The sequence below is a fragment of the Hermetia illucens genome, chromosome 7, assembly GCF_905115235.1.
Source record: "Hermetia illucens chromosome 7, iHerIll2.2.curated.20191125, whole genome shotgun sequence".
NCBI lineage: Eukaryota > Metazoa > Arthropoda > Insecta > Diptera > Stratiomyidae > Hermetia > Hermetia illucens.
In genome coordinates this window covers 5,446,388-5,471,027 of record NC_051855.1, presented here as the reverse complement: position 1 = coordinate 5,471,027, position 24,640 = coordinate 5,446,388, and the positions used below count along the sequence as shown (strand labels likewise).

The 24,640-nt window shown below is 42.5% G+C and overlaps 1 protein-coding gene across 2 annotated transcripts in view; it reads left to right on the top strand.

Moving 5' to 3' along the window:
• LOC119660720 (ubiquitin carboxyl-terminal hydrolase 7) overlaps positions 1 to 24,154 on the top strand; it is a 31,990-nt gene extending 7,836 nt beyond the window's left edge. For both annotated transcript variants that reach the window (XM_038069368.1, XM_038069369.1), the window contains exons 2-11: positions 11,153 to 11,409; positions 14,990 to 15,711; positions 16,649 to 16,961; positions 19,443 to 20,784; positions 20,855 to 20,962; positions 21,031 to 21,193; positions 21,259 to 21,448; positions 21,513 to 21,766; positions 21,836 to 21,929; positions 22,554 to 24,154. In XM_038069368.1, coding sequence (XP_037925296.1) covers positions 11,334 to 11,409; positions 14,990 to 15,711; positions 16,649 to 16,961; positions 19,443 to 20,784; positions 20,855 to 20,962; positions 21,031 to 21,193; positions 21,259 to 21,448; positions 21,513 to 21,766; positions 21,836 to 21,929; positions 22,554 to 22,654 — 3,363 coding nt within the window. In that variant the 5' untranslated portion in view covers positions 11,153 to 11,333 and the 3' untranslated portion in view covers positions 22,655 to 24,154. The remainder of the gene's footprint in view (positions 1 to 11,152; positions 11,410 to 14,989; positions 15,712 to 16,648; positions 16,962 to 19,442; positions 20,785 to 20,854; positions 20,963 to 21,030; positions 21,194 to 21,258; positions 21,449 to 21,512; positions 21,767 to 21,835; positions 21,930 to 22,553) is intronic.
• Positions 24,155 to 24,640: the final 486 nt, after the last annotated feature.

Sequence of the window (24,640 nt, the reverse complement as noted above, 5' to 3'; positions counted from 1 at the left end):
TCAAGCTTGCCTCCACTATTTCAAACTAAATTTCGAGCTCCTAGGGATTGAAGTCGGGAAAATATTAAAGCGCAGTTTATCGCGGTCGCAGTCATATTCATGTCTGCAGGCGTGTTGCTTGTCCTTGGCGTTCTCGTTCTTACTGCTTTTCTAGGGTTCTGCGTAAAACAAAACCTTATTAAAATCGGTTTACTGTCTGTCCGTCTGTTTTTTTTTTTAAGGAATTGGAAAACTTCAAAAGTCTCTGGCCTGGGCACGCCAGAGTGTAGGATTTTTGCCCACTAAAACCAGCCCGACTCCCCCCTATCCCGTGGAACCACCTTTAGGTATCACATCGCGGGGCGGAGTTAGCTTGCTTCGGCTAGGTCTCCTTTCGTCTACCCGCGGGTTTCGTGACCGCGAATGTTCTGTTCGTGAAAGAAAGGAGGAACCTAGAGGAAGCTCTAGGTGAAGTGCTATCACTAGAAAATTTTGTCCAAAGAATGGTAGCTTGCCAGGAGGATTGGAATGCGATCAATTCCATGATCGCAGTATAGGATAAACGGTGAAAAGCTGAAGAAATGAGGAAGGCCTTCCTGATGGTGATAGCACTTCACCTAGAACTTCCTCTAGGTTCCCCCTTTCTTCCACGAACAGAACATTCGAAAAATACGTGCGCCGGGTCCTTTGGGAACCCGTAGCTTTTTGCACTATTAGGTAGCATGTTAAACCTGTTTTGACGGTATCTTCCATGGCCGGTGAGAAACTACGAGAGATTATATTTGATCTTCCCATGCTTTCTTTTCAGTCATTCCCCGACCCTTTTCTGACTGGTCCAATCGCTGTTGCCATCTGCTTATGGATCTCTCCCTTTCGCCTTTTTTCACCTGCGATAAGGGAGAGATGAGCCTGGTGTTATAAACGTTCATAATTTCATCGTCATCATTCCCGAGATGACGAACGTTGCATCATCTGTGACGGTCCTGAAGGCAGAACACACCCTGAAGGCTGTTTTTCTGTAGACCGTACTCAGTTTATGTGCATTGCCTAAAACATGCAGCGCTTTTCCCCAAACTGGGACTGCATACAGCAAGATAGAACTCACCATCTTGGCTATGAGCAGCCTACAAATATGCCGGGGTCCTCCAACGTTCGGCATCATCCTTGCCACAGCCATACTCGTCCTGAATGCTTTTTCAGAAGTATGCTCTATGTGCTGCTTAAAATTGAGTTTTTCTTCTATCATCATGAAAGTATTTGATGGCCGGCATGGAAGTGATGATACGATTCCCAATTCTAATGCAGGCGTAATTTCTCTTGCGGCGCTTAGTGATGAGGACCGCTTCCGCCTTTTCCTCCGCGAGTGCCAGTCCAGCACTCTCTAATTAAATCTTAACACTCGCTGCTTCGCTTGAGTACAACTCAGCATTCTCGAGATGCTTTGCGACCACGACCGTCGGCGTAACCCATCACCGTGGCCGCCTCCAAAACTGGAAGGTTAAGTACATCATTATACATGATGTTCCACAGTAGTGGGCCCAGTACATAGCCCTGTGGGACACCCGCGGGGACAATGTACACCTTGGGTTCATCATCGGTTTTATACCAGAGCATACGCTCTTGCAAGTAGCTATAGATAATAGCGGCGAGGTAGGTGGGAACACCAATCGTCGCCAGACACTTTCGTATAAGGTTCCAATTGGCCAAATTGAATGCATTCCTCACATCCAGGGTCACCACCCCACAATATTTGCTGGTACTACCCCTTCCGTCAATTGCATTTTCAGCCAAGCCTGTAACCATTTTGATAGTATCAATGGTTGATCTGGCTTTACGGAACCCATACTGCCTATCCGGAAGATCTCCTTGGATCTCGACGACTGGAAGTAATCTATTATAAATTACCCGCTCCAACATGTTCCCCATAGGGTATAGAAGACATATGGGTTTATAGGAGGACGGTTCCCCTGGAGGTTTGCCAGCAGCACCCGCGTCTGCCGCTTCCTGGTGGAGGAAAGATACTATCGGACATGCACGTTTCGAACAGCTCCGCGAACATATCCGGTCTACATTTGACGGCAAGTTTAAGGGCCTTATTCAGTATGCCGTCCAGACCCGGGGCTTTGTTGTCGCCTATTCGGCTGAAGGTCTCCATCAGCTTGTCCCTGGTGACTCGTGGAATCAGCGTCACATTCAAGGGGCGCTGGAAAGTGTCAGTACCCCCTTCTTGCTGGGAAAATAACCCTGGATTATTTTCAACAAGAACATAGAGCACGCGATCTGCGGAGATGATCGATCTCTGAATCGCCCTGTCACGATTTTATAGGATTTATGTCCGCTTCCGAACAGCTCTCTGAACATTCCCTCTTACTCCGCTGGATGGTGAACTTGAGGTTCTTGCGGGCTGCTCTATGGGCATGCTCGTGTTGCCTTTAATCGATCCTAATTAGAGACGTTGTCCCCATTGCATCATAAGTGGTTTGTGCATTTTTACAGTGAACGCCTTCCTAAATTCCGAGCATTTACCACTTCCGGCAATATGCCAGTTATTCCCTTCCTCCTTTCCTTCACACAAAATGCATTTGGGGTCTCTATTACACTCATTGACAATATGTCCTTTCTCCCCACACCTTCGACATCGATCGGAGCGATCGATGCCATTCGTGCATGCCTTCGCGAAGTGTCCAAACATTAGGCATTTGAAGCACCTCGTGAAAGAGATCTATTGCCTTAGTCGGCAAACAACCCATCCAATCCGAACCTTCCCCAGGGCCAACAACTTTTGCGCTGACTCCACTGGCAGTCGCATTGTAGGCCTTGAGAAATGCATGCATGAACCGATTTCAATATTTTGAAAGGATGGGATGATAAAACTGATTTCACCAACTGGACCATCCGATGGTAAATGAAGTGCTTCCTCTCGTAGCAACATCAAGACTGAATAAAGATTTATTTGTACAAAATTTTGTTTCTTATACTTGAATAAAAAATATACACTCGCACCCGGCTTGTATTCTGTGGCTCTGAATCCCTTAAGTGCACTGTCAATATAACCTCAAGAGACTGAAGGAAAATGAAGTCTATCGAAGATTTCCTTCATTCTGAGTCCTTTGCTTCAAGGAAACGTCGTTTCAGAAAAACCACGATAGGCCTCCAGGCCTCAAGTTCCTTGAATACACAGCTTTGCTGCCACAAAATAAACCCGGATACGTATGACTCCAAGTAGGCCAACTAACCAGTCCGCAGTCATAAGCATCGGCAAAGGGTCATTACAGCTTGAATAACCAATAAATAGCTATCTATTGAAGGATTAGATTAACTGGAAATTCAGATTCATTTAATCAATAGAGACTCAGGTTTGTTGAAAGAGTTGAGCGCGAACCCTTTTTCGTGGTCCCATGAAAAACTGCAGCTAATATTCCCCCTGTGCTCCTAGATGATGCACATGAAAGGCAGCTGATTTGTCCCTTGACATCTTCAACTTCCTATCAAGCCTCGTCTGCGCTACGTGATCGAGGTACAGCAATCTCCTATTTCGGAATACTAACCAGATGTCATAACGCCTATTGATAAGAAATCAAAGTTAATACTCAATAGGGAACAACAGCAATTAGGCATCCATAGACCTTGCCAGTAATCGAAGGGATAATCATGACCATGAGACTATGAGGGAGTGCTCAAGGTGACTTTAAAGCTACCATAAGGAGAAGCAACCAGAAAGATTGCCTGAAAATCGTCTAGTTCACTCCGAAAGTGGTCGAAGCATATATAATTTTGTATCAGGATCGAGGGAGCTCTTCCAGCTGGTCGATGGGATTAGTTTGTGCGTAATCTGTCTCCCACAACCAACACCTGACAACCACTGTCTACCACACAGTACACAAGGTAGAAATGAGGCCACGTGTGATAAGAAACATCTGGGTTGGACAAACACAAACTCAAGGAGGGCAATCCAACTCGAGTCTGCAAGCAACTCAAGGTCTTGACACGATGCTTTATCGGGGGAGGGGAAAGGGGGTGGTATATCTGATACCATGTTAGCCAGAGTGGTCCTTTGAAGAGCATATATTCTATAGTAATTCCTGGAGGATGCCCTTTTTGCAGAGGTCACGCGCTAGCTCTGCAGGGAGACATAGCTTAAATTTGAATGGTGACAGAAAAGCATCACACATGTTCGACGTTCTTCAATCACTTGCGCGTGTTGTTAGTGATGCATGGAATGAAGAAACATACCCAAGGAAACCATTCGGACGACAGCGAAACACCAATCCGGGAGGGATAGTCTGGCGGGTGAGTGAACACTACATCCACGATGACTACCAGGCCATCTTTCTCGACATTAGAAACGGAGGAGGCGACACTCAAATGCGGAACAGATGTGGAAAAACCAGGATAGCCGACTGGTCCATGGCTTTAGAAGGCCACGACCCGAAGGGGATAGCGCTGGAAGTCAGCTATGTCAGGGGGTGACTGGGGCGTGCGACTCTACAATGCCGCAACGGCTTTTCCACCACAGTAGGAAAATCAACTACTGGTGAAACCAGGATATCTCGCTATTGAGATCATTTTGTCTGCAAGGGAAGCGCCTTTCCCAAAGGACAAGAGGAAAGCTAGAACATGGACAGATTAAGAAAGAATGCCGCGATGTTCGAAGTAGTCTTAAGAAGGCCATACGGGAAATAGGCGGAATTGCTACAGGCAGCTGTGGCTTGAGGCAAATACGAACCCGTGGGGGCTGCTTACAAAATTGTAATGAACAGGATTCGTGAGCACAAATCATCTCCAGTGACGTCTGCGACCCTTGTTCAAAATAATCGCAATTCTTTTCCCACAACAGGAAGAAAGTGGACCTTAGCCTGAACGTCTTCTCAATCCCCGGGGTCATCGAGGAGGAACTACGGGAGATCTGTGGACGAATGTGGGATAATAATGCTCCGGGATTGGACGGGATTCCTAATAAAGCCCTGAAGTTGATTGTTAAAACAAGCTCGCATGGTTCATAAGCACATTTGAGTTGTGGATGGTGGAAGGAGTGTTTCCCTCCCAGTGGTAGAGGCAGACGTTGGTTCTGCAATCGAAGCCCGAAAAACCACTTGGCTCACACTCTTCATATCGTCCTATCTGTTTTTTAAACACTATGAAGAAGATGTTGGCGAGGGTGATATACAGCAGGCTGCTCCCATTCGTCGAGCTACGGAGTGACCTATCGGAGTTGCAGTATGGGTTTTGGAGAGCACGTTTGGTCGCCAGTTTGAAGGAGAAGAGGGAACTTGTTCCTTGGGAATGGGAATCGACATCAATTTAATTAAAATGGTTTGCCAATACTCTGGGAGTTCTCTTGAACCGCTTCAGCCAAAAGTTGCGAATCTTATAATCTCCTGGCGCCTTCCAATTCCCTGCCTTTTCAAGGGGTATTCCAATGTCAACTTTGGTTTGATCCGGCATGGTTATTTCGGGGATGGCCTCGCATGAACGTATAAGGTGTGGGAGCCACGTTGCTTTTAAATTGCAACAGCTAGGTTCGCTCCAAACACTTCTCCAAAAGTCTTCTGCCTGATCGAGCTTACTCTCGCGACCTGAGTTGGTGAGATTTTTTCAGAATTCCCGTTGATTTTGGAAAAACAAAGTGTTCTCTGTCCTTCCGCTGAAGCATATCAATCACCATTTTTGATTGCTTGCCATCGACTATGTGGTAAGTGAATACTCTTTAGCGCGAATTACGTGTCCATACCATATTTAAGAGACCTCTCTCGCAATTTTTCCATGATCGATGCAACCCCATGTCGATCGCAAATATCCTCATTTCGAATATGATCAAGACATGACACGTTACTAATTGAACGCATCATCTTCGTCTCCATGACTTCAAGACGCCATTCATTGTCCTTTATAGGCGGCCAACACTCAGATTCATAGAGGGTGACAGGACGGATTTGATAGATTTGAGACGTTCGTTGATCTTTTGATCACAAAGAATAGCAATTCTGGACCGCCGTTTATCCAGGTTGCGCTTATGCACGAAGCAACTTGATAATACAGTTTTCCATTGGCATTGACCCGAGATGTTTAAATCGCTCAGTTCTGGGCAGGTCACTGCCATTGACGGCAATAGTGTTTTATTCATATTTAATCTGAGACCATGTTGCATGAAGCGATCGTTCCATTTTTGGACAAGTGGCTCGAGATAATTTTTGCTATGAAATGCCAGGAAGACATTATCTGCATAAAGTAGTGTATAAGGCACTGGACATTACATACCTCGTGTGACAGTGTCCATAACAAGATTAAAGAGGAGTGGTGGGAGGGCGATGATGAACCCCTGCACTCGCCACACTTCGAACTTTCCGGATTGTGGTAGAGCAGTTTAACCCAGTGCACGAGTTCATCTGGGACTAGGTGTTTTTGTTGAGCGTCACTTTTCGCCTTCCAGAGCTTCGATGGGATGTTGTCAGGTCCTTTTGTTTTCCCGAATTTCATCCGTTTTATTGCTTCCTGGACTTCAGTGGCGCTGGAATGGCTCCAAATGTCGACAATGGTTGTGGAAGTGAATAATGAATAAATTCTTCCTTTGAAATGTGCTCGAAATATTCTCGCCATCTATCCGTCGCGGATGACAATTCTTGTCATTAACGCAGCAGAAGTGCTCGATATCCTGTGTATGCTCGTGTGTTCAGTTTATCGTAAAGATCTTTGTAATGGACCACTGGGTGACAGCGATTGCTTTCTTTGCTTCCCGATTGGTATTCTTGTAAATTTGCCAATTCGCCAGTGTTTGATCATTGCGAAATTTTTGATAGAGTCGTTTCTTTTCACGAACCTTTATTTCAACATCTTCATTCCAATACGCTACGGGTCAGTATGTTCCTCACGCTATTTTATTAGTGGCTTTGTAAGACGCAATCGACAGACGATGTTAAGGTGCGATGGTCTCATAGGGAACGGCTTTGCAGTCAGTGACGGTGGTGAAGCTTCGGTCTTTCCTGTTAGGGTGCCAATATTTAACCAGTGCCATAACACCTATAATGACAGCAGAATTTGGGTTGTTGCGTTGAGATAATTGATGCATTTCCCAAGGAGGGGTTTTTTATTTAACCTACTATAACTGCCACTAATTAAGTATTTAGGATAAAATTATGTTAATATAATAAGAGAATAAAAGAAAAGCTCATTTTATTTATACAAATTGATATTCACATTTTACAGTCTTAGCTATGATCCAATAGCATTTGTCCGGTTGTTTTGAAACACCTTGTAGAAAATAAGAAATCGATTTCTTCACATAGGAAAACCACCTTAAACGCGGGCGCTTCAGCTTAGGTAACGAAGAGCGTTTGGAGCGGACACCAATCGATACTAGATAATCGTCGAATTAAGATTAGAAAGGAAATGTTATGACACGTTGTCACAGAACATGTTTGGCAAATATTGAATTAACCGGACGGCCTTTTCGAAAGAGAGAAAAATAGGGCCCGAAGTGAAAATTATGCGAGGAAACTCGCCGCTCTACCACCCTCTCTTCGGCCTTCTTCATCAAATGTGTGTGTGGCGTCTGGGAGCTAAGCAAATGTGCCTGGAGATGCCTGCCATCTCAGTAAATATGTGTACGACGCTAACTTGGGGTGCGCGCATTTTACAAACTTCTTAACAGATTTTTCTTCTTCCCTTAGGTTTTTAGACTGGTTGACATGGTCTTGAAAAATTCGGAATGTTGCAATTCATTTTGGTACCTTGTACTTCAATTTCTATTTAACATTTTTTTTTTCGTAGTCCGGAGCTCAGGTATTGTGTTGACCAAAAAAAAGGTAGTTTTTTTAGGCAGCCATATTAGCGCCAAAAATTAAAATGGAAGCGACGGGACTAATACAATTGACATTAATTATTAGCAATTGCAACGCAAATAGTGACTTCCCAATTCTCAAAACGAATTCATTCAAATTAATTATATTCAAAAGTAACAGCCGAAAATGAAAAGCGCCGCCATATTGCAAATAACGTGAAGTGTCAACAAACTATTATCTGTCACGCATTGCAAAATTTCAATTTTCTGAACTTTTTTGTGTGCCGCATTGCTCATCGGACTTGTTGTATATTGCCTCATATAAGTCCGTGTAATGAACTTCATTTGACAACTCTCTCACTGCGCATGCACGCATTGATTCCGCTGTTGTATTTTCCCTTTTGGTTTGGTTTGGGTAGGTTTGCAAGCATTTGCCGCCGACCCGATCGAATATCGGTTTTGGACAAATCAAAGGGAATTTGTTTGCGAGCAAATCAAACTGATGAGTAATCATTATTATCATCAACGGCGCAACAACCGGTATCCGGTCTAGGCCTGTCTTAATAAGGAACTCCAGACATCCCGGTTTTGCGCCGAGATCCACCAATTCGATATCCCTAAAAGCTGTCTGGCGTCCTGGCCTACGCCATCGCTCCATCTTAGCCAGGGTCTGCCTCGTCTTCTTTTTCTACCATAGATATTGCTCTTATAGACTTTCCGGGCTGGATCATCCACATCCATACCGATTAAGTGACCCGCCCACCGTAACCTATTGAGCCGGATTATATCCACAACCGGACGGTCATGGTATCGCTCATAGATTTCACCATTATGTAGGCTACGGAGTCGTCCATCCTCATGTAGGGAGCCAAGAACCCAAGTCCCCGAGGAATACATGAGGACTGGCAAGATCATTGTCTTGTACAGTAAGAGCTTTGACCCTATGGTGAGACGTTTCGGCCGGAACAGTTTGTGAAGTGCGCGGATTTCATCATCATAGCTGTTATCGGCTGTGATTTTCGACCCTAGATAGGAGAAATTATAATTCAACGGTCTCAAAGTTGCATTCTCCTATCTTTTTTCTTCCTTTTTGACGCGATTTGCTATTGGCTGGTTCGTTTTCGGTACTGACGTTGCCACGATATATTTTATCTTGCCGTCATTGATGTGCAGCCCAAGATCTCGCGCCGATTGCCGCCTGCTCGATCTGGATGAAGGCAGTTTGTACGTCTCGGGTGGTTCTTCCCATGGTGGTCGATATCGTCAGCATAGACCAGTAGTTGGGTGAACTTAAATCCGCGCACTTCACAAACTGTTCCGCCCGAAACGTTTCACCATAGGGTCGAAGCTCTTACTGTACAAGACAATGATCTTGCCAGTCCTCGTGTATTCCTCGGAGACTTGGGTTCTTGGTCCCCTACATGAGGATGGACGATTCCGTAGCCTACAATGATGAAATCTATGAGCGATACCATGCATTTACCTCAGCATCACGGATCACTGTTTACAGGGCCAGGTTAAAGAGAATCCATGGTAGGGCATCCCCTTGTCGTAGACCGTTGTTGATATCGAATGGTCTTGAGAGTGATCCTGCTGCTTTTATCTGGCCTCGCACATTGGTCAGGGTCAGCCTAGCCAGTCTTATTAATTTCGTCGGAATACCGAATTCCCTGATGGCCGTGTACAGTTTTATGCGTAATGCCAAGGTCAAAATGAAGTTGAAATCAATGGAATTGTGAAACAACAACAGAAATGTCGGGTTTAATCCAACGTTGTGTTTCGATATAGCAAAACATTCATTCTTCTGCTTTCTCTTTAGCCTTTGTCTCGGTCGGGGTCGGCTCGTCGTGATCGGTTGCTGCATTTTACTTTATTAAAGGCCTGATCTGATCTTCAATGTTCAGCCAACAGAGCCTATTTCAGCTTACAAAAACTGTTCCGCTCCAAACGTCTCACCATAGGGTCAAAACTCTTACTGTACAAGACAATGATCTTGCCAGTCCTCATGTATTCCTCGGAGACTTGGGTTCTTAGCAAGAAGAAGTGCGAACTCTTGCCGCGTTCGAGAGAAGAATCCTCCGAAGAATTGTTTGCCCCCTACATGAAGATGGACGATTCCGTAGCCTATATAACGACGAAATCTATGAGCGATACCATGACCGTCCGGATGTCTGGAGTTCCTTATTAAGGCAGGCCTAGAGCGGATATCGGTTGTTGCGCTGTTGATGATGATGAAAGTATGTTGGTAGCTCAGAATTGAAAAAAAGGCAACCAGAAGCTAGTGGGGCTAATGGCAGTGCTATAAGTCAGGACAACGTCTGTCGGGTCAGCTAGTGTGTAAATAAAGCTTTCTACAAAAACATTTAGAAAAGCCGCTACCATAGCTAGCAGATCTGGACTATAGATAATAGCGACCATCCAGTAAATATGTGCTTGGAGTAGAAATGAAATCTGCTGTTCTCGATTTTGAAAACATAAGCGAATTCAAAATATAAGCCTCATTAACTTTAGTGCCCCTACAGAGGGACAGAGACTACATAGTTGGAGAAAGATAGCTTCTACGATCCAGTGGAACGAACCGTCGGAGCCTGTGTCAGGTATGATATCAAAAATATACTTGGCAATTTTATGTGTAGGGTAGAATGCAGTCCGTATCCAGGCCAAAGTATTAGCCCCCATAGTTTACATAAAATACTGATGACAACGGAGTTCGAATTATTTCACTAGCAATGTCTCACGAAGTGGTTGTTAGGGGCGGTAAGTCATTTAATCCGTATGGGTAAGTCTGAGGTAGAGATGAAAGCCCTGGAGGTTTAACGTGAGTACCTGCCGTGTAGGCATAATCCCACGGTCCTCTTCGGACATGGATTGATTTTGGGACCACAATCAGAGCCCCGCCATGCAAGCACATAGGTACTGGTTTATACTGAGTTCAGGCTCAGCATTCATACCAGTGGAAGCGAGGCCTATCTAACACCTCTGCTGCAACTAAAGGGTACGGCACCCGAGTTGTACAGCGCAACTCCATGCTTGAGCTCCGAGGAGCTCTGCCCGCGATGTAGGCATAACCACAACCACCATGAAACTCACACTAGGGGGCCAACCACAAATAAAAGGGCCGAGAACGCATCCTCCAGGAATTCTCCTGGAGCATATGCTCTCAGAAGGCCGTCCCGGTTCACATGGTACCAGATAACCTCCGGTGAGGCTTCGTGGCCGAAGCCACTACAGATGAGTCGCTTGCAGACTCGGGTCTGATCTTCCTCCTCGAGTATGTGGGGACGGAACTCCCCAACGGGTTAACTGGAATCTTTGGTAGAGATAAAGATGTTTTAGTCGCTGATGATGAAATATCTGTTGCTTCCCAAACTAATGTTTTTTTTTTCTTCATTTCAGGTTAACAACTGTGCAATTCCATGCCAGTAAGATTACGCTTACCAGATCAACGTGAACTCTCTAAAAATTGCCTCATATCGGTTAGATAAAATATTCAAGTAGAATTGTAGATTCAAAGAAAAAAACGGGGTCACCATACGAACATTACGCACCTCAACTGGCTCGTCCGACTGTACAGAAAATGGAAACGGATGGCGCCAACAATCGGCGCCAAATTGAATCAGATCAAGCTGTAGAGGCTATGGATACACAAGATTGTAAGTATTTTCATAATTTCCCTGTAGAGGATGTAGAAGGTAGTTTGCAGTTCAAGTACTTTGCAATGAACTCGATTAGAGGACCCATACACCCTGTTCTATAGTGTGGAAGCCCCTCATTGAGGATATGCCTAACGCCATCGTCGGTTAGAAATTGAGCTACCATTCCTTCGAAGCTGGGCAAGAGAATAGTTCTTATTGATTGGAGTAGGGTTTTTTCGTCTGGACATGTTCCCTGTGGCTGTTTGAATTTCGCAGTTGACTTTCCGAGTGCAACTGACCAACTGTATGCCCTATAGTCGACTGGTTCCCTCTTAAATTTTTAGACACCTCTTTCGAGGTGCTTTATGTCCCATTGGATATTAGGGAAGTAGGTAATTTTCCCACTAATTCTTGATTGTAATTGTGGCTTTTATGGGCAAAGTTTTGGTCTTCCGATGTAGGCGTTCTTGGGATAACAATAGGAGACAGAGATAGGAATGTTGTTAATCCTGCTGCGCCCAGATTTTAGAGGCATTTGTAAATGATGTGGTCATGTTATCGAGGGTGGCATCAAGGATTTTAGGGTGGTTAGTTATGGGGATAGATTGATTGCCTACTGATATTTTCAGCTGAGTTTCTCCGAAAGAAGTGGAGCTATCGTCACGGTGAGAGCATGTGGTCTGGAATCGCTATACGTGCAATGAGTTCCATCATTTTCTGTTGGCGTTAAGGGGGCTTCTCATATATGTAAAAGGGAGGGGGGCGAAATTCTTTTCACAGAATATTGTCATATGGGGCATCAAATGAAAGGCCCCAATTAGTACTTTTCGGAAATCATATTATTTCTTCTGACATTGGGTGAAACACAACGAAGTGAGAACTATGCAGTAACGCAGCTGATTATACCGACAGGTTCCACCGTAATCCTAATGAAATCAACAAAGTTATAGTACGTCAAATTAGTACCTCCATGAGAATTATCAAATACTCTATACACATTACCAATTGGAGGTATACATACTAGAACTCTTTCTCTACACCATATACATTCCATTGCATTACCAACTGCTGTTTGATATCACCTGTCCGCGACGGACAGTTCATGCGGACGGCCGGCGTTCTGCTTGGCGAGCCTTTAAACGTTAAACGGACAAGATGAGACTTCGGAGATTAGAGATGTCTGCTCTTTTTTTTTTTTATTTTTTATTAAGGTTTTGTGTGAAACAAAACAAAATGAGAAGCTTGAAGGAAATTTAACTACATTAACAAAGTTATGGGGTATGGAGGTTATGTACTTTATATGAATTGATTGCACTCTAATACGTGTATGACGTCACCCTCATATAAAGTGGGCTCACCTGAAGGGCACAAAGCATGTGAATATCTATAGCAGAACGTGTTTGTTTAATATGTATATGTGTATGGTTTACAGTTTGGAAATATATGAGAGGATTATTTTGAAATGTACATAGGATTTGTTATTATTCTGTTAGGGGGAGGTCGCACCGTGTCCTTAAAGAACTATTGTGCCCCTTTTACTTGTTATAGTGTAACTATTAGTCATAGTATCTCAAGCAGGCCTATCACCGTTAGGAACTTTATTACGTTCCCTACTTTCCAGATTTTTCAGCTTTGGATCTGGCATTAAGTGTTCTCCCAGATGTCTCGATCTACTTTGCACAAGTGCCGGACACTCTCACAGAACGTGTATAGAGGCTTCATCACACTGAGCACAGAACCTGCAGGCAATGTCCCTAGATATACCTAGCTTCCCTAGGTGATAGTTTAACCGACAGTGACCAGTGAGAATTCTCGCTATAGTTCGAAGGTCCTTTTTGGTGAGATTTAAGCAAGCCTATGTGCGCTTGGGTTCGGATCCCCCAATAAGCATCCTGGACTGCTCCATTTCTGATAGGCCCGTCCAGTATAGTTCCCTGGACCGTTCATTCCGTTTCTTCATTTTTTGATGTCATAGCCATGAGCCCGTTTCCAATTCTACAGAAGGGTTCCGGTTTGTGTAAAGGCGTTCTTGCTCCATTCTTGGCTAGTTCGTCCGTTGCCTCATGTGCATAAAAAGCTTCTCACATAAAATGTACATAAAATTTTTATACCCGAATCGTCGAGCTTCCGGTATTCCGACATGCTTTTCACTAATTATGCCAAAAAAGTACCCTTAAAAATATGATATCCCAAATTTTGGTTCATATTGTTCTTAATTTTGTAAAGAATCATGTCTCCAAACTTCATAACGATGGATTCATTACTTTTTGAGCTAGAATTTTCGCAAATCTGACTGACGCCAGATAAGGCGACTGAAGGCGGTTCTACGCCAGCAGTTTTTTAAATAACACCGTAAGGACGCAGCATTGGGATTTGACAGGAAGCAGGTGAGATGAAGTACCGAGTGGGGGAAAGTTGTTTTCTCTGAAGAAAACGAAAGGTTCTTTTCTCTGCTATTCCAATGAAATGAAGAAAGATGTTCGTACGTCGTTAAGGTTTGCGCATAATTTCCAGCGTCTGGAAAAGCGACCCATTGCTGCATTTTTCCAAAAAATGCATTCTCCTATGTGCAATGAAATCCTGAAAGGTACTTCTATCCTTTTCATGGATGAGAAAATGGCTGAAGACTGCATTCATCAGCGCGGCAACATCTTATATGCTTCCAAGATGTCAATTTTGTGGTGCAGATGGCGCGAAATATCAACATTTTAACTATCAACGTATAGTCTGGTTCTGAATCCCACGGGAAGTCTGTGTGGTTACACGGCACCCAGCATTTATGAAAATAAAATGCAAAGTGATACTTTCCATACTGTAATGGAACTGAGAATGAGAATTAGGGAGGGAGGTGTTTAAACGTAAAATATTGACCTAAACAACGGTGGCTTGGTACGCTAGATGGGGATTTGAAAGTCTCGAGATTACACACAGATCAGGCATTCGATAGAGCCAAATGGCGAAGCCGATCACGATGAGCCGACCCCGCTTGTGAACGGGACAAAGGCTAGATGTTAGACCGGACCAAATGGAGAGCAACTTACTCTCACGTTTATTGGTCCACGGATCCCTCGTTTGGGCCATGGCACCCAATCATTTAAAAATGGGGACTAATGGTTTCATCCAGGGCAGAGGTAACTCATCAGACGCCGCCTCACTTCTGTCCTGGGAGCATCGTGATCGTAAGTGGCGACAGATGGAAAACGATCTTTTATATATTCGCAAAAATACGCCAAGGGTGCAAATTATATCCAGTCCGGTCCCTCGCTATCCTAAACAATAATTTAGCTTTAGCCTAGCTTAGGCTCAAAATATTGGCGGTTTCACTTGGATATGATGTTATGGGGAGGTTTATGAGAATCGTGAACATTTGCATCGAAATACGCATGCATAAATAACCGATGACGTAGAGGGCATATATGTTGAGATGATAGAAGTAGCGATGCCTTCCATTGTTAGGATCCAACCCTTTTGGATAGAATTCAGTGCCAGTCTAGCCTATTTCATTACAATTTCGTATCACTCCTTCAAATCATTTTCCTACAATTTCAATACAACGTAATATATTTCGTCAACTAAAACTTGTTTATTTTCTTATCAGGTGATGCACCAGTCGATCCATTCGATGTGGTTTCGTTCCCAAATAACGAAGACGCTAATATGCAAATTGTAAGCACCGTTGAAACTGCACCAGCAACATCTACGACCGTTACAACAATGGATGTATCATCAAACGATTGTGAAGAGGAGACACGATCCGAGGCAACATTCTCCTATACAGTTGATAATTTTTCAAAATTAAAAGATTCAGCCCTATCACCACCATGCTACGTAAGAAATTTACCATGGAAAATTATGGTTATGCCACGCAGTGAACGTAATCAACCAGATACAAGATCCCTTGGTTTCTTCCTGCAATGTAATGGTGAAAGTGAATCGTCCAGTTGGTCATGTAATGCTGTCGCTGAATTACGTTTGAAGTCATTTATACCAGGCCAGGAGCCGTTTATGCGTAAAATTAAACATTTATTCTATAGCAAAGAGAATGACTGGGGCTTCTCATATTTTATGCCCTGGAATGAGATTTTAGATCCTGAAAAGGGCTACGTTCAAAATGATACGATTGTTCTTGAAGTCCATGTTATGGCCGAAGCACCACATGGTGTGTTTTGGGATTCGAAGAAGCATACAGGTTATGTCGGGTTGAAGAACCAAGGTGCTACTTGCTATATGAACTCATTATTGCAAACTTTATTTTTTACGAATCAGTTGCGCAAAGCAGTTTATAAGATGCCAACCGAGGCTGATGATAGCAGTAAATCGGTGAGTAGATTCTGTGCATTTCAATCTTTGTATAACATTTTTTGACTTCTTTATATACGTTCAGTGTTGACTGATTTTTCGTTTCACTTTTGAGAGCCGGTCGCCTTGGTAGGTGATTAGGTTAAGTAACTCGTTCAAGCCGAAAACATCAGCACTGAACGTGTTCGATATATCTTTTTTTCAGATTTTCCAGATATAGTGATCCAAATTGAAGTCCAGACACAGTTATAACAAATACATATATGTTCAGAAATATTTATTTATAAAAAAGACAGCAAATTGTTGTGATGTGGGTCTGTTATGGACCGGATGGTGTGGTTAGGCATAGGAAGATGTATCAAGGCAATCAGTCGAAACATAAAGCGCGGAAAATATGTATTTGATTATTTTTCAGTTGACTGAAAACGGACAAAATCACTCCCAAATCCTAGGATTGTAATATTATTCTGAAACTTCGCAAAAATTCAAGATGTACCAGTCATCGGTATCATAAAGTGCAGAAAATACGCATTTGATTATTTTTCAATTGGCTGAAGGTGGACTGGAATGCAATATTATCAAGAAACTCCGCGGAAACTCAATTTCGAACAAAAAACAATTTTTGATGTCATTGTTACCTTTTTTTTGTGTAAACACAAAACCTTATTAAAATCGGTTTACTGTCTGTCTGTCTTCTTTTCATCGTTGGAAAGTGAAAAGGTTCCAAACCTACCGCTGGCTCCTGTCATGCAGTTATGTGAGCTTCCGGTTTCCCGACTTGTTTAACTGTGTCCAGATTTCAATTTTGCCTACGATAATACGATTTCTTTTGCATCCAACGTTCATGTACCCTCATGTACCCTCTCTGAACACTTATGACGGTGTCCAGATTTCATTCTTGTTCATTGTAGATCAACTAATTATTTCCATTCTCATTTTTTCTGTTTTTTTTTTGCAGGTCGCATTAGCATTGCAGCGAGTCTTTCATGACCTACAATTCACAAATAAACCAGTTGGTACGAAGAAATTAACAAAAAGTTTCGGGTGGGAAGCTTTAGATTCTTTTATGCAACACGATGTACAGGAATTTTTACGTGTACTATTGGATAAGCTCGAAAGTAAAATGAAAGGCACATGTGTTGAGGGTACAGTGCCGAGTTTATTTGAAGGGAAAATGTCGTCGTATATAAAGTGTAAAAATGTTGATTATGCTAGTCGTCGTAAGGAAACGTTTTATGATATACAATTGAATATAAAAGGAAAGAAAAATAGTAAGTATTATTTTATTATTCTATTCTGTAATTTTTGGGTATTATTGGGTTAAGATAGAAGGTTGTTTAATTTGTAGTATCGGTCCTTAGCATTCCGAAGTTTTTATTGGGTCTTTCTATGAACTGCGATTGCAGTTCCAGAGCGATTGCAGTTTCAAAGAGCACCTTTTTCGAACTGAATCCCTAGTGAGTTTGTATGCCGTCTACTCATTCCTTTTTGGAAAAAAACTGGCCATAATTTGCATAATTTGATACTTTGATAACTTCTAGAGAGACTTTGGCGCAGGTGATTTCTATGTAAGTCGATCAGACTCTTGTGTAGGCGGTGACTGTTTCATAATAACACAAATGGCTGCGTAGTGGTGACAGGCCGTCTGCTTCGAAGTTTTTCCGCTGGTTCTCTTAGTACAGCTCTTGTTCCTCCTCTTCCTTTCTTTCTGTCTCCACTTCTTTCTCTTTCTCCCCTTGTTCCTTTTTTGTTTCTCTCCTTTCTCCAACTTTACTTCTTTCTGTTCATCTTCCTCTTGCTCCTCTTTCTCCCTGCTTCTCTTCTTCCTCCTGTTCCTCCCTTTCTTCCTGCTCCTATTCTTCCTCTTTTACCACTCCTTTGCCTCTTCTCCCTCCCGTCCGTGTTCTCCCTCCCGTCCGTCTTCTCCCTCCCGTCCGTCTTCTCCCTCCCGTCCGTGTTCTCCCTCCCGTCTGTCTTCTCCCTCCCGTCCGTGTTCTCCTTCCCGTCCGTGTTCTCCCTCCTGTTCCTCTTCTCCGTACCGTCCCTCTTCTCCTTCTCGTTCCTCTTCTCCCTCCCGTCCCTCTTCTCTCTCCCGTCCCTCTTCTCCCTCCCGTCCCTCTTCTCTCTCCCATCTCTCTTCACCTTCCTGTTCCTCTTCTCCCTCCCGTCCCTCTTCTCCCTCCCGTCCCTATTCTCCCTCCCGTCCTTCTTCTCCCTCCCATCCCTCTTCTCCCTCCCGTCCCTCTTTTCCCTCCCGTCCCTCTTCTCCCTCCCGTCCCTCTTCTCCCTCCCGTCCCTCTTCTCCCTCCCGTCCTTCTTCCTCCCGTCCCTCTTCTCCCTCCCGTCCCTCTTCTCCCTCCCGTCCCTCTTCTCCCTCCCGTCCCTCTTCTCCCTCCCGTCCCTCTTCTCCCTCCCGTCCCTCTTCTCCCTCCCGTCCCTCTTCTCCCTCCCGTCCCTCTTCTCCCTCCCGTCCCTCTTCTCCCTCCCGTCCCGCTTCTCCCTCCCGTCCCGCTTCTCCCTCCCGTCCCGCTTCTCCCTCCTGTTCCTCTTCTCCTCTCTTTCCTGCTATATCTCTTCTCATTCCTCGTGTTCCTTCTCTCCTTCTCCCTATTCTTCTCCTTCTCCCTATTCTTCTCCTTCCTCGTGCTCCTCTCTTTTCATCTGATACCCTCCTTCCTCTTGCTCTTCGGTCCTCCTCTCCCCCACTTCGCTTCTCCTTTCTCTCTCTTCGCGTCTCCTTTCTCTCTCTTCGCTCTCCTCTCTCTCCCTTCGCATCCTTCGCTCCCTTCGCTCCTTTCTCTCCCTTCCCTCCTTTCCCTCCTTTCCCTCCCTTCCCTCCTTTCTCTGCCTCCGCTCCCCTCTCACTCTTCGCTCCCCTCCCTCCTTTCTCTTCCTTCGCTCCCCTCCCTCCTTTCTCTCCCTTCGCTCCTTTCTCTCCCTTCGCTCCTTTCTCTCCCTTCGCTCCTTTCTTTCCCTCCGCTCCTTTCTTTCCCTCCGCTCCTTTCTTTCCCTCCGCTCCTTTCTTTCCCTCCGCTCCTTTCTTTCCCTTCGCTCCTTTCTCCCCTTCGCTCCTTTCTCCCCCTTCGCTCCTTTCTCCCCCTTCGCTCCTTTCTCCCCCTTCGCTCCTTTCTCCCCCTCCGCTCCTTTCTTTCCCTCCGCTCCTTTCTTTCGCTCCGCTCCTTTCTTTCCCTTCACTCCTTTCTCCCCTTCGCTCCTTTCTCCCCCTTCGCTCCTTTCTCCCCCTTCGCTCCTTTCTCCTCCTTCGCTCCTTTCTCTCCCTTCCTTCCTTTCTTCCCCTTCGCTCCATTCTCTCCCTTCGCTCCTTTCTCTTCCTTCGCTCCCCTTCCTCCTTTCTCTCCCTTCGCTCCCCTTCCTCCTTTCTCTCTCTCCCGTGCAATGACTTCTAGGTATGGATGATGTATTTTTTCTTTAAGATCAGTTGCCTGTCAATACTCGCTAAAATGCGGATTTTAATTAGTCGAAGAGATGAAAGTCCCGTTCTTTTTGTCAACATATCAAGATGGTTATTCAAAATTCATTATCTTAATGACTGCTTGAGCAAGTAATGCACGTAGAATTTTGCCATTTTATGGAGATCCCTATTTGATCATTGATGTGCACCAAAGTAGGTTTCACTTCTTCGGTTCCGGACATGGACCGATGAAGCTTCTCCCAGAGACCTCAAACTCCGTTTAACTTTCTATGAACGATGTCTTGCATTTTCTTACCTGTCTCTTGTGTTTTGATTTCAGTTTATGAATCCTTTAAGGATTATGTTGCAGCTGAAACACTTGACGGTGACAATAAGTACGATGCCGGTGAATACGGTCTACAAGAGGCAGAAAAGGGTGTCATATTTTTATCATTTCCACCTGTCTTACATTTACATTTGATGCGCTTTCAATATGATCCAATAACGGATAATTCGGTAAAGTTTAACGATCGTTTTGATTTTTATGAAGAGATCAATTTGGATCGATATTTAGCTGAGAAAGAATCAACACCTGCCGACTATAAATTGCATGCAGTTCTTGTGCATTCAGGTGATAATCATGGCGGTCACTATGTCGTCTATATAAACCCGTTAGGCGATGGTAAATGGTGTAAATTTGATGATGATGTTGTATCGCGATGTACTAAAGCAGAAGCAATCGAACAAAATTATGGTGGAATGGACGATGAGATGAGTTTGAATACCAAACACTGTAGCAATGCGTACATGCTTGTCTATATACGCAAATCAGCCATGCCAACGGTTCTACAGCCCATAACTGAAGATGATATTCCTAGCGAACTGACTGAAAGGCTTGAAGAAGAGAAACGTATGGAGCAAGTACGGAGGAGAGAACGCTCCGAATCGAACACATACGTTATAATCCAGGTGTTACTCGAGGAGTATTTTGAGGGGCATCAATGTACTGATCTATTCGACATCGATAAAGTTCACTATCGTGTTTTCAAGATGAAGAAAACACAGCCAGTTTCAGATTTGATAGCAACTTTTGTGGAGACGTTTAAGGTGCCTCAGACTCGCATGCGTATCTGGCCTCTAATTTTAAGGCATCAAATAACGCGTCCGGTATTCTTCGATTTCCACGAGGAGATGAATCGACAACTGATGAACGTTGTCGAGCTGCACAGCCCCTGGACTATTTTCCTCGAGTTAGCTCCGGCCGACGTGCAACAGCATTTCTCTCCTTTTGATAAGAAGCGTGATGTTCTAACTTTCTTCAAATATTACGACCCGATCGAGAAGCGTTTAAATTATATTGGATTCGGCCAGCACCAGTTGCAAATGAAACTTTCGGATCTTGTCATTCATATTAATGAGCGGCTGGGATTCCCCACTGATACAGAATTGACTGTTTATGAAGAAATTCAACCGAACACGGTTGAGAAAATAGGACTACTTAATGAAACGCTTGAAAAGGCCTTGAAAACTACACGAGATGATGTTCAGGGCAATATATTGATTTTTGAGAGAAAACATCACGATGAAAGACTCGAATTGCCAACGTGTGCCGATTATTTCAGAGATTTGTTGTGCCGGGTTGATGTTACTTTTATTGATAAGATGAACCCGAATGATACAGGGTAAGAACCTGTTATGCCGTATGTTCAAGATGTTTGGGGTACTACAGTGCCATTTTTCCTTTTTCCGTAGATTCACATTAGAACTGTCGCAGCGGAATACGTATGATCAGATGGCACATGCTGTTGGTCAGAAAATTAATACAGATCCGTATGAAATACAATTTTTCAAATCACAAGGGTAAGTTGCAGATTTCACGCTAGGAATTGCTGAATCGCTGAATTTTAATTTGAAATATTCGTTTATAGATTTAAAGATCTGCCTGGCTCTTCGTTACGTTGCTCATATGATGGCAGTTTGAAAGATATTCTAGCGTATAATAAGCCGAAAACAATAAAAAAGATATTCTATCAAAGATTAAATATGAATATTAATGAATTAGAGAATAAAAAGTTATTTAAGTGCCTATGGGTAAGTTTATTTTCGCTGCAACTCTCGATGGGTGTCATGTCTTTCCTTCTTTTTTTTCTTTCCAGCTCTCATCAAATCTAAAAGATGAGAAAGAACTAGTATTGTATCCCAATAAAAACGGCACGGTTAAAACGTTGCTAGAAGAAGCGGCCAAACAAATTGAGTTCAGTGAAGATAGTACAAGGAAATTACGGCTTGTTGAAGTGTCCAGTCATAAACTCTATTCAGTATTGCGTGAAGATACTCCTTTGGAAAGTATGCATAATCCTCGCTTTGTTCATTTCTGATATTACAGCCTATTTTGTCGTATTTATTTTAGATCTACAAAGCGTTAGCGATACAAGTATGACAAATCAAACAAGTCAAAAAATTTATCGAATTGAAGAGATACCCCGGGATGAACTATTTCTTACTGAAGACGAAGCTTTAATACCAGTCGCACATTTCTGCAAAGAAATCTATAATTCATTTGGTGTGCCGTTCTTTATAAAGGCCAAACGTGGTGAACCTTATTCAGCACTTAAAGAGCGCATGCAGAAGAAGTTAAATGTACCAGACAAAGAATGGGAGAAAGTAGGTTTTTTTTTTTCAAATAGAGATTAGGATTTTCTGTTTGCTTATGATCTGTTTTGTGTTTTCCAGTACAAGTTTGCCGTGATCGCAATGGGACGTGTTGACTATATAAATGAAGCAGCAACTGTCGACCTCTCGGATTATAAACAAGCGAATGCTCAGCGTAAGTTCTGTGTATTTCTGTCGATTGGTTTAGAATTTATTGAGAGAATGGATTGATCATTGACAATAGTCCTGATATAAATTCCTGTGGGTGTCGTTAAATGTTGTGTATCCACTAATTGTTTTGAGTGCTTCATTCATGCCCGTTTTTTTTTTTGGAAAATCGATGCAGATCCTGAGAGATTCTATAACTAGTAGTCAAATGTTTGCCGATTCAATGTTTTTTCGACTCTGGATGAGTTTTCTTTGTTTTTTGAGTTTTTTTGCTGTCGGAAATACCCATCTTGAATTGGTATATAATCGCGGTCTATGGTTTCAGTTGACAACGAGGAAAGTGAAAAAGTGTGTTCTTTTTCATCGATATTTCTACCTTGAAAGCCTTTGTGTTTGTTCGCAGTTGGGCATAATTTTGGCTCTTCGATACATATCAACATGCATTAGGTCTAATGGCCCACGGCGCGTGAATCTGAATTTTTCACAAGTTGATCGAACACTGGCGAAATCTTAATAGAAGCTATTACTGATTATTGTCTTCTTTAAATATAACGTGGAATGATTGATACTAATAAAAGACTCTTGTGTTCCCTCTTATCTAATAAATTTTTATTTGTGTCTGTTTCAACAGAAAACATTCCTCTTCCGTATCTTGGCTTGGAACATATTAATAAATCACAGAAGCGATCGCGATACACTTACATGGAGAAAGCTATCAAAATTTATAATTAACATCAGAAACATGTTGCAGCTGAACAACATGGCGGAGATGAATGGAAGCGAGAAATCTGAAATAAACAGATACTATCATCATCTTCTGCATAATTAGCTCTACACACATCATTATCACCATTGTTATAATACTGTGCTGAGGACGAATATTACTGAAAATAAAATGAATAAAAAAAAAAAGAAAAATAAAGCGAATACAGACACTAGTGGAAAAAAAATGCAAGCTTCATAGTAAGTTTGTCTGTTTCCTTGATTACATGCCCCATCGCTGCCGGTGTTACAAGGACAAGAATAGCCGCTTCTACTAGTTTTCTTTAAAGCTGTTGTTGTTGCTGTACGCTGTCATTTTGACCATCCTTCAAATGAACCCCAGCGCAGTTGAACGTTTTTTTTAACCTTCCACCACTTTTTTTAAATTATGTGTTGGAAAGTTTTGTTTCTGCTACTTCTTGGTGTTACAAGGGCTACCCTTTGCCTCTCTCTTGACGAAAAATTTAATCCTCCATTGATCGGTTTGTTTAAGAAGAAAGTAAAATGGAAGTGAAAGGACGGTTTTATCTATGTTGAAACGAGAAGAAAGTGGTTGAAATATATAAATAAAACGATTAATTGATTCCGCACTTAAATGATTCTGTTTCCTTATCTATCTCGAACAAACAGGTAAAAAAAGTTGTTAAAGGAAGAACGATTAAAATTATAAATAGATGAGATTTACATTTCTGTTCACGAGCTGTTGCTTTGTTAGCTTTGTATTATAAAATCTTTCAATTTCCCAAAGGAATATGAAACGAACTTATAAATATTGAAAACTAAAAGGATATAATTGTACCGTAACTCTTTAGAATACATAAATATATGCGTATACATATTAAATTAAATGAAACAAGGATAAATTATAAACAAATAAACCGAAAAAAAATTTCGAAAGGAACAAAAAGATGTAAGAAAAAAAAAACAAAAAAACAAGGAGACGAAAAACGGTTGAAGTGAATTTTTATTGCCTCCCTGGCTCTGCCCTCTTATAAGAGCAAGGTCTTTTGAAATACAAGAAATCTAGAATAGAACGAACACATGTACACAATTTCGAAACTTTCGAGACTAATTAAAGTAAAAAGAAAGAAAAATATAGTATAACTATTATAGAATTACTGAGATATATATATCAATTGTTTACGGAATGACAATGTTGCATGCCTGTGTAGGGAGCCCCTCTCTTTTTTTTAATTTTAATTTTGTATACGTATCTATATATACACGTGTATATACATGTTTTGTATCTCGTGTCCGAATTTGTTCTCGTTCCCATGCGAGACAAACAAACTAATATTTCGTTTATGCGTGGTGTGCGCTTTATATTTCAATCAAACTCTCCCTTTTCTTTTTAAGTCTAGTAAAGTGTTCTAATTAGTACCATAGTAGTAATTTGTGCGTCGCATTTATTTAAATAATAACCACGTTGGAACCTTGATTACATATTTCATTAAACGGATTTTTAGATGATTCCTATTTACTTAATTTTACTTGAATGTTGCCCTCTTTCCGATATGCAAAAACCATTCATGCCATTTAAACTGAATTCGTCTCCGGTGAATTCCAACCAAACGATGTCTTTGTATATATTTTGAAACCCACGATTTTGTAACTATCTGGAGAAGCACGGAGTGAAAGAGCGCAATTTTATTTATTAATGTTCTCGCCTCGTCAAGGTTGTAATTGAGGAAAAACCCCAAAGTTTTTGACTTATACTGAAATATCCTTAAATGGATTCGTCTGAGGAGACTGATCGTTCTCAAATCGTTTCGAAATCAATTCAATTACTCTTTGAGCAAGAGATCTATGTCTTTTGAAGAATCAAAAAAGTTAACATATTACGTGCGAATTTGAGTCTGTAAAGCAACATTTTGTCATGTTCCATAATTTCCTGGCTCGTCAAGTTGCTAAGTTGGGAACACTTATGTTCTTCAATTTAACTATAATTTACTTTCC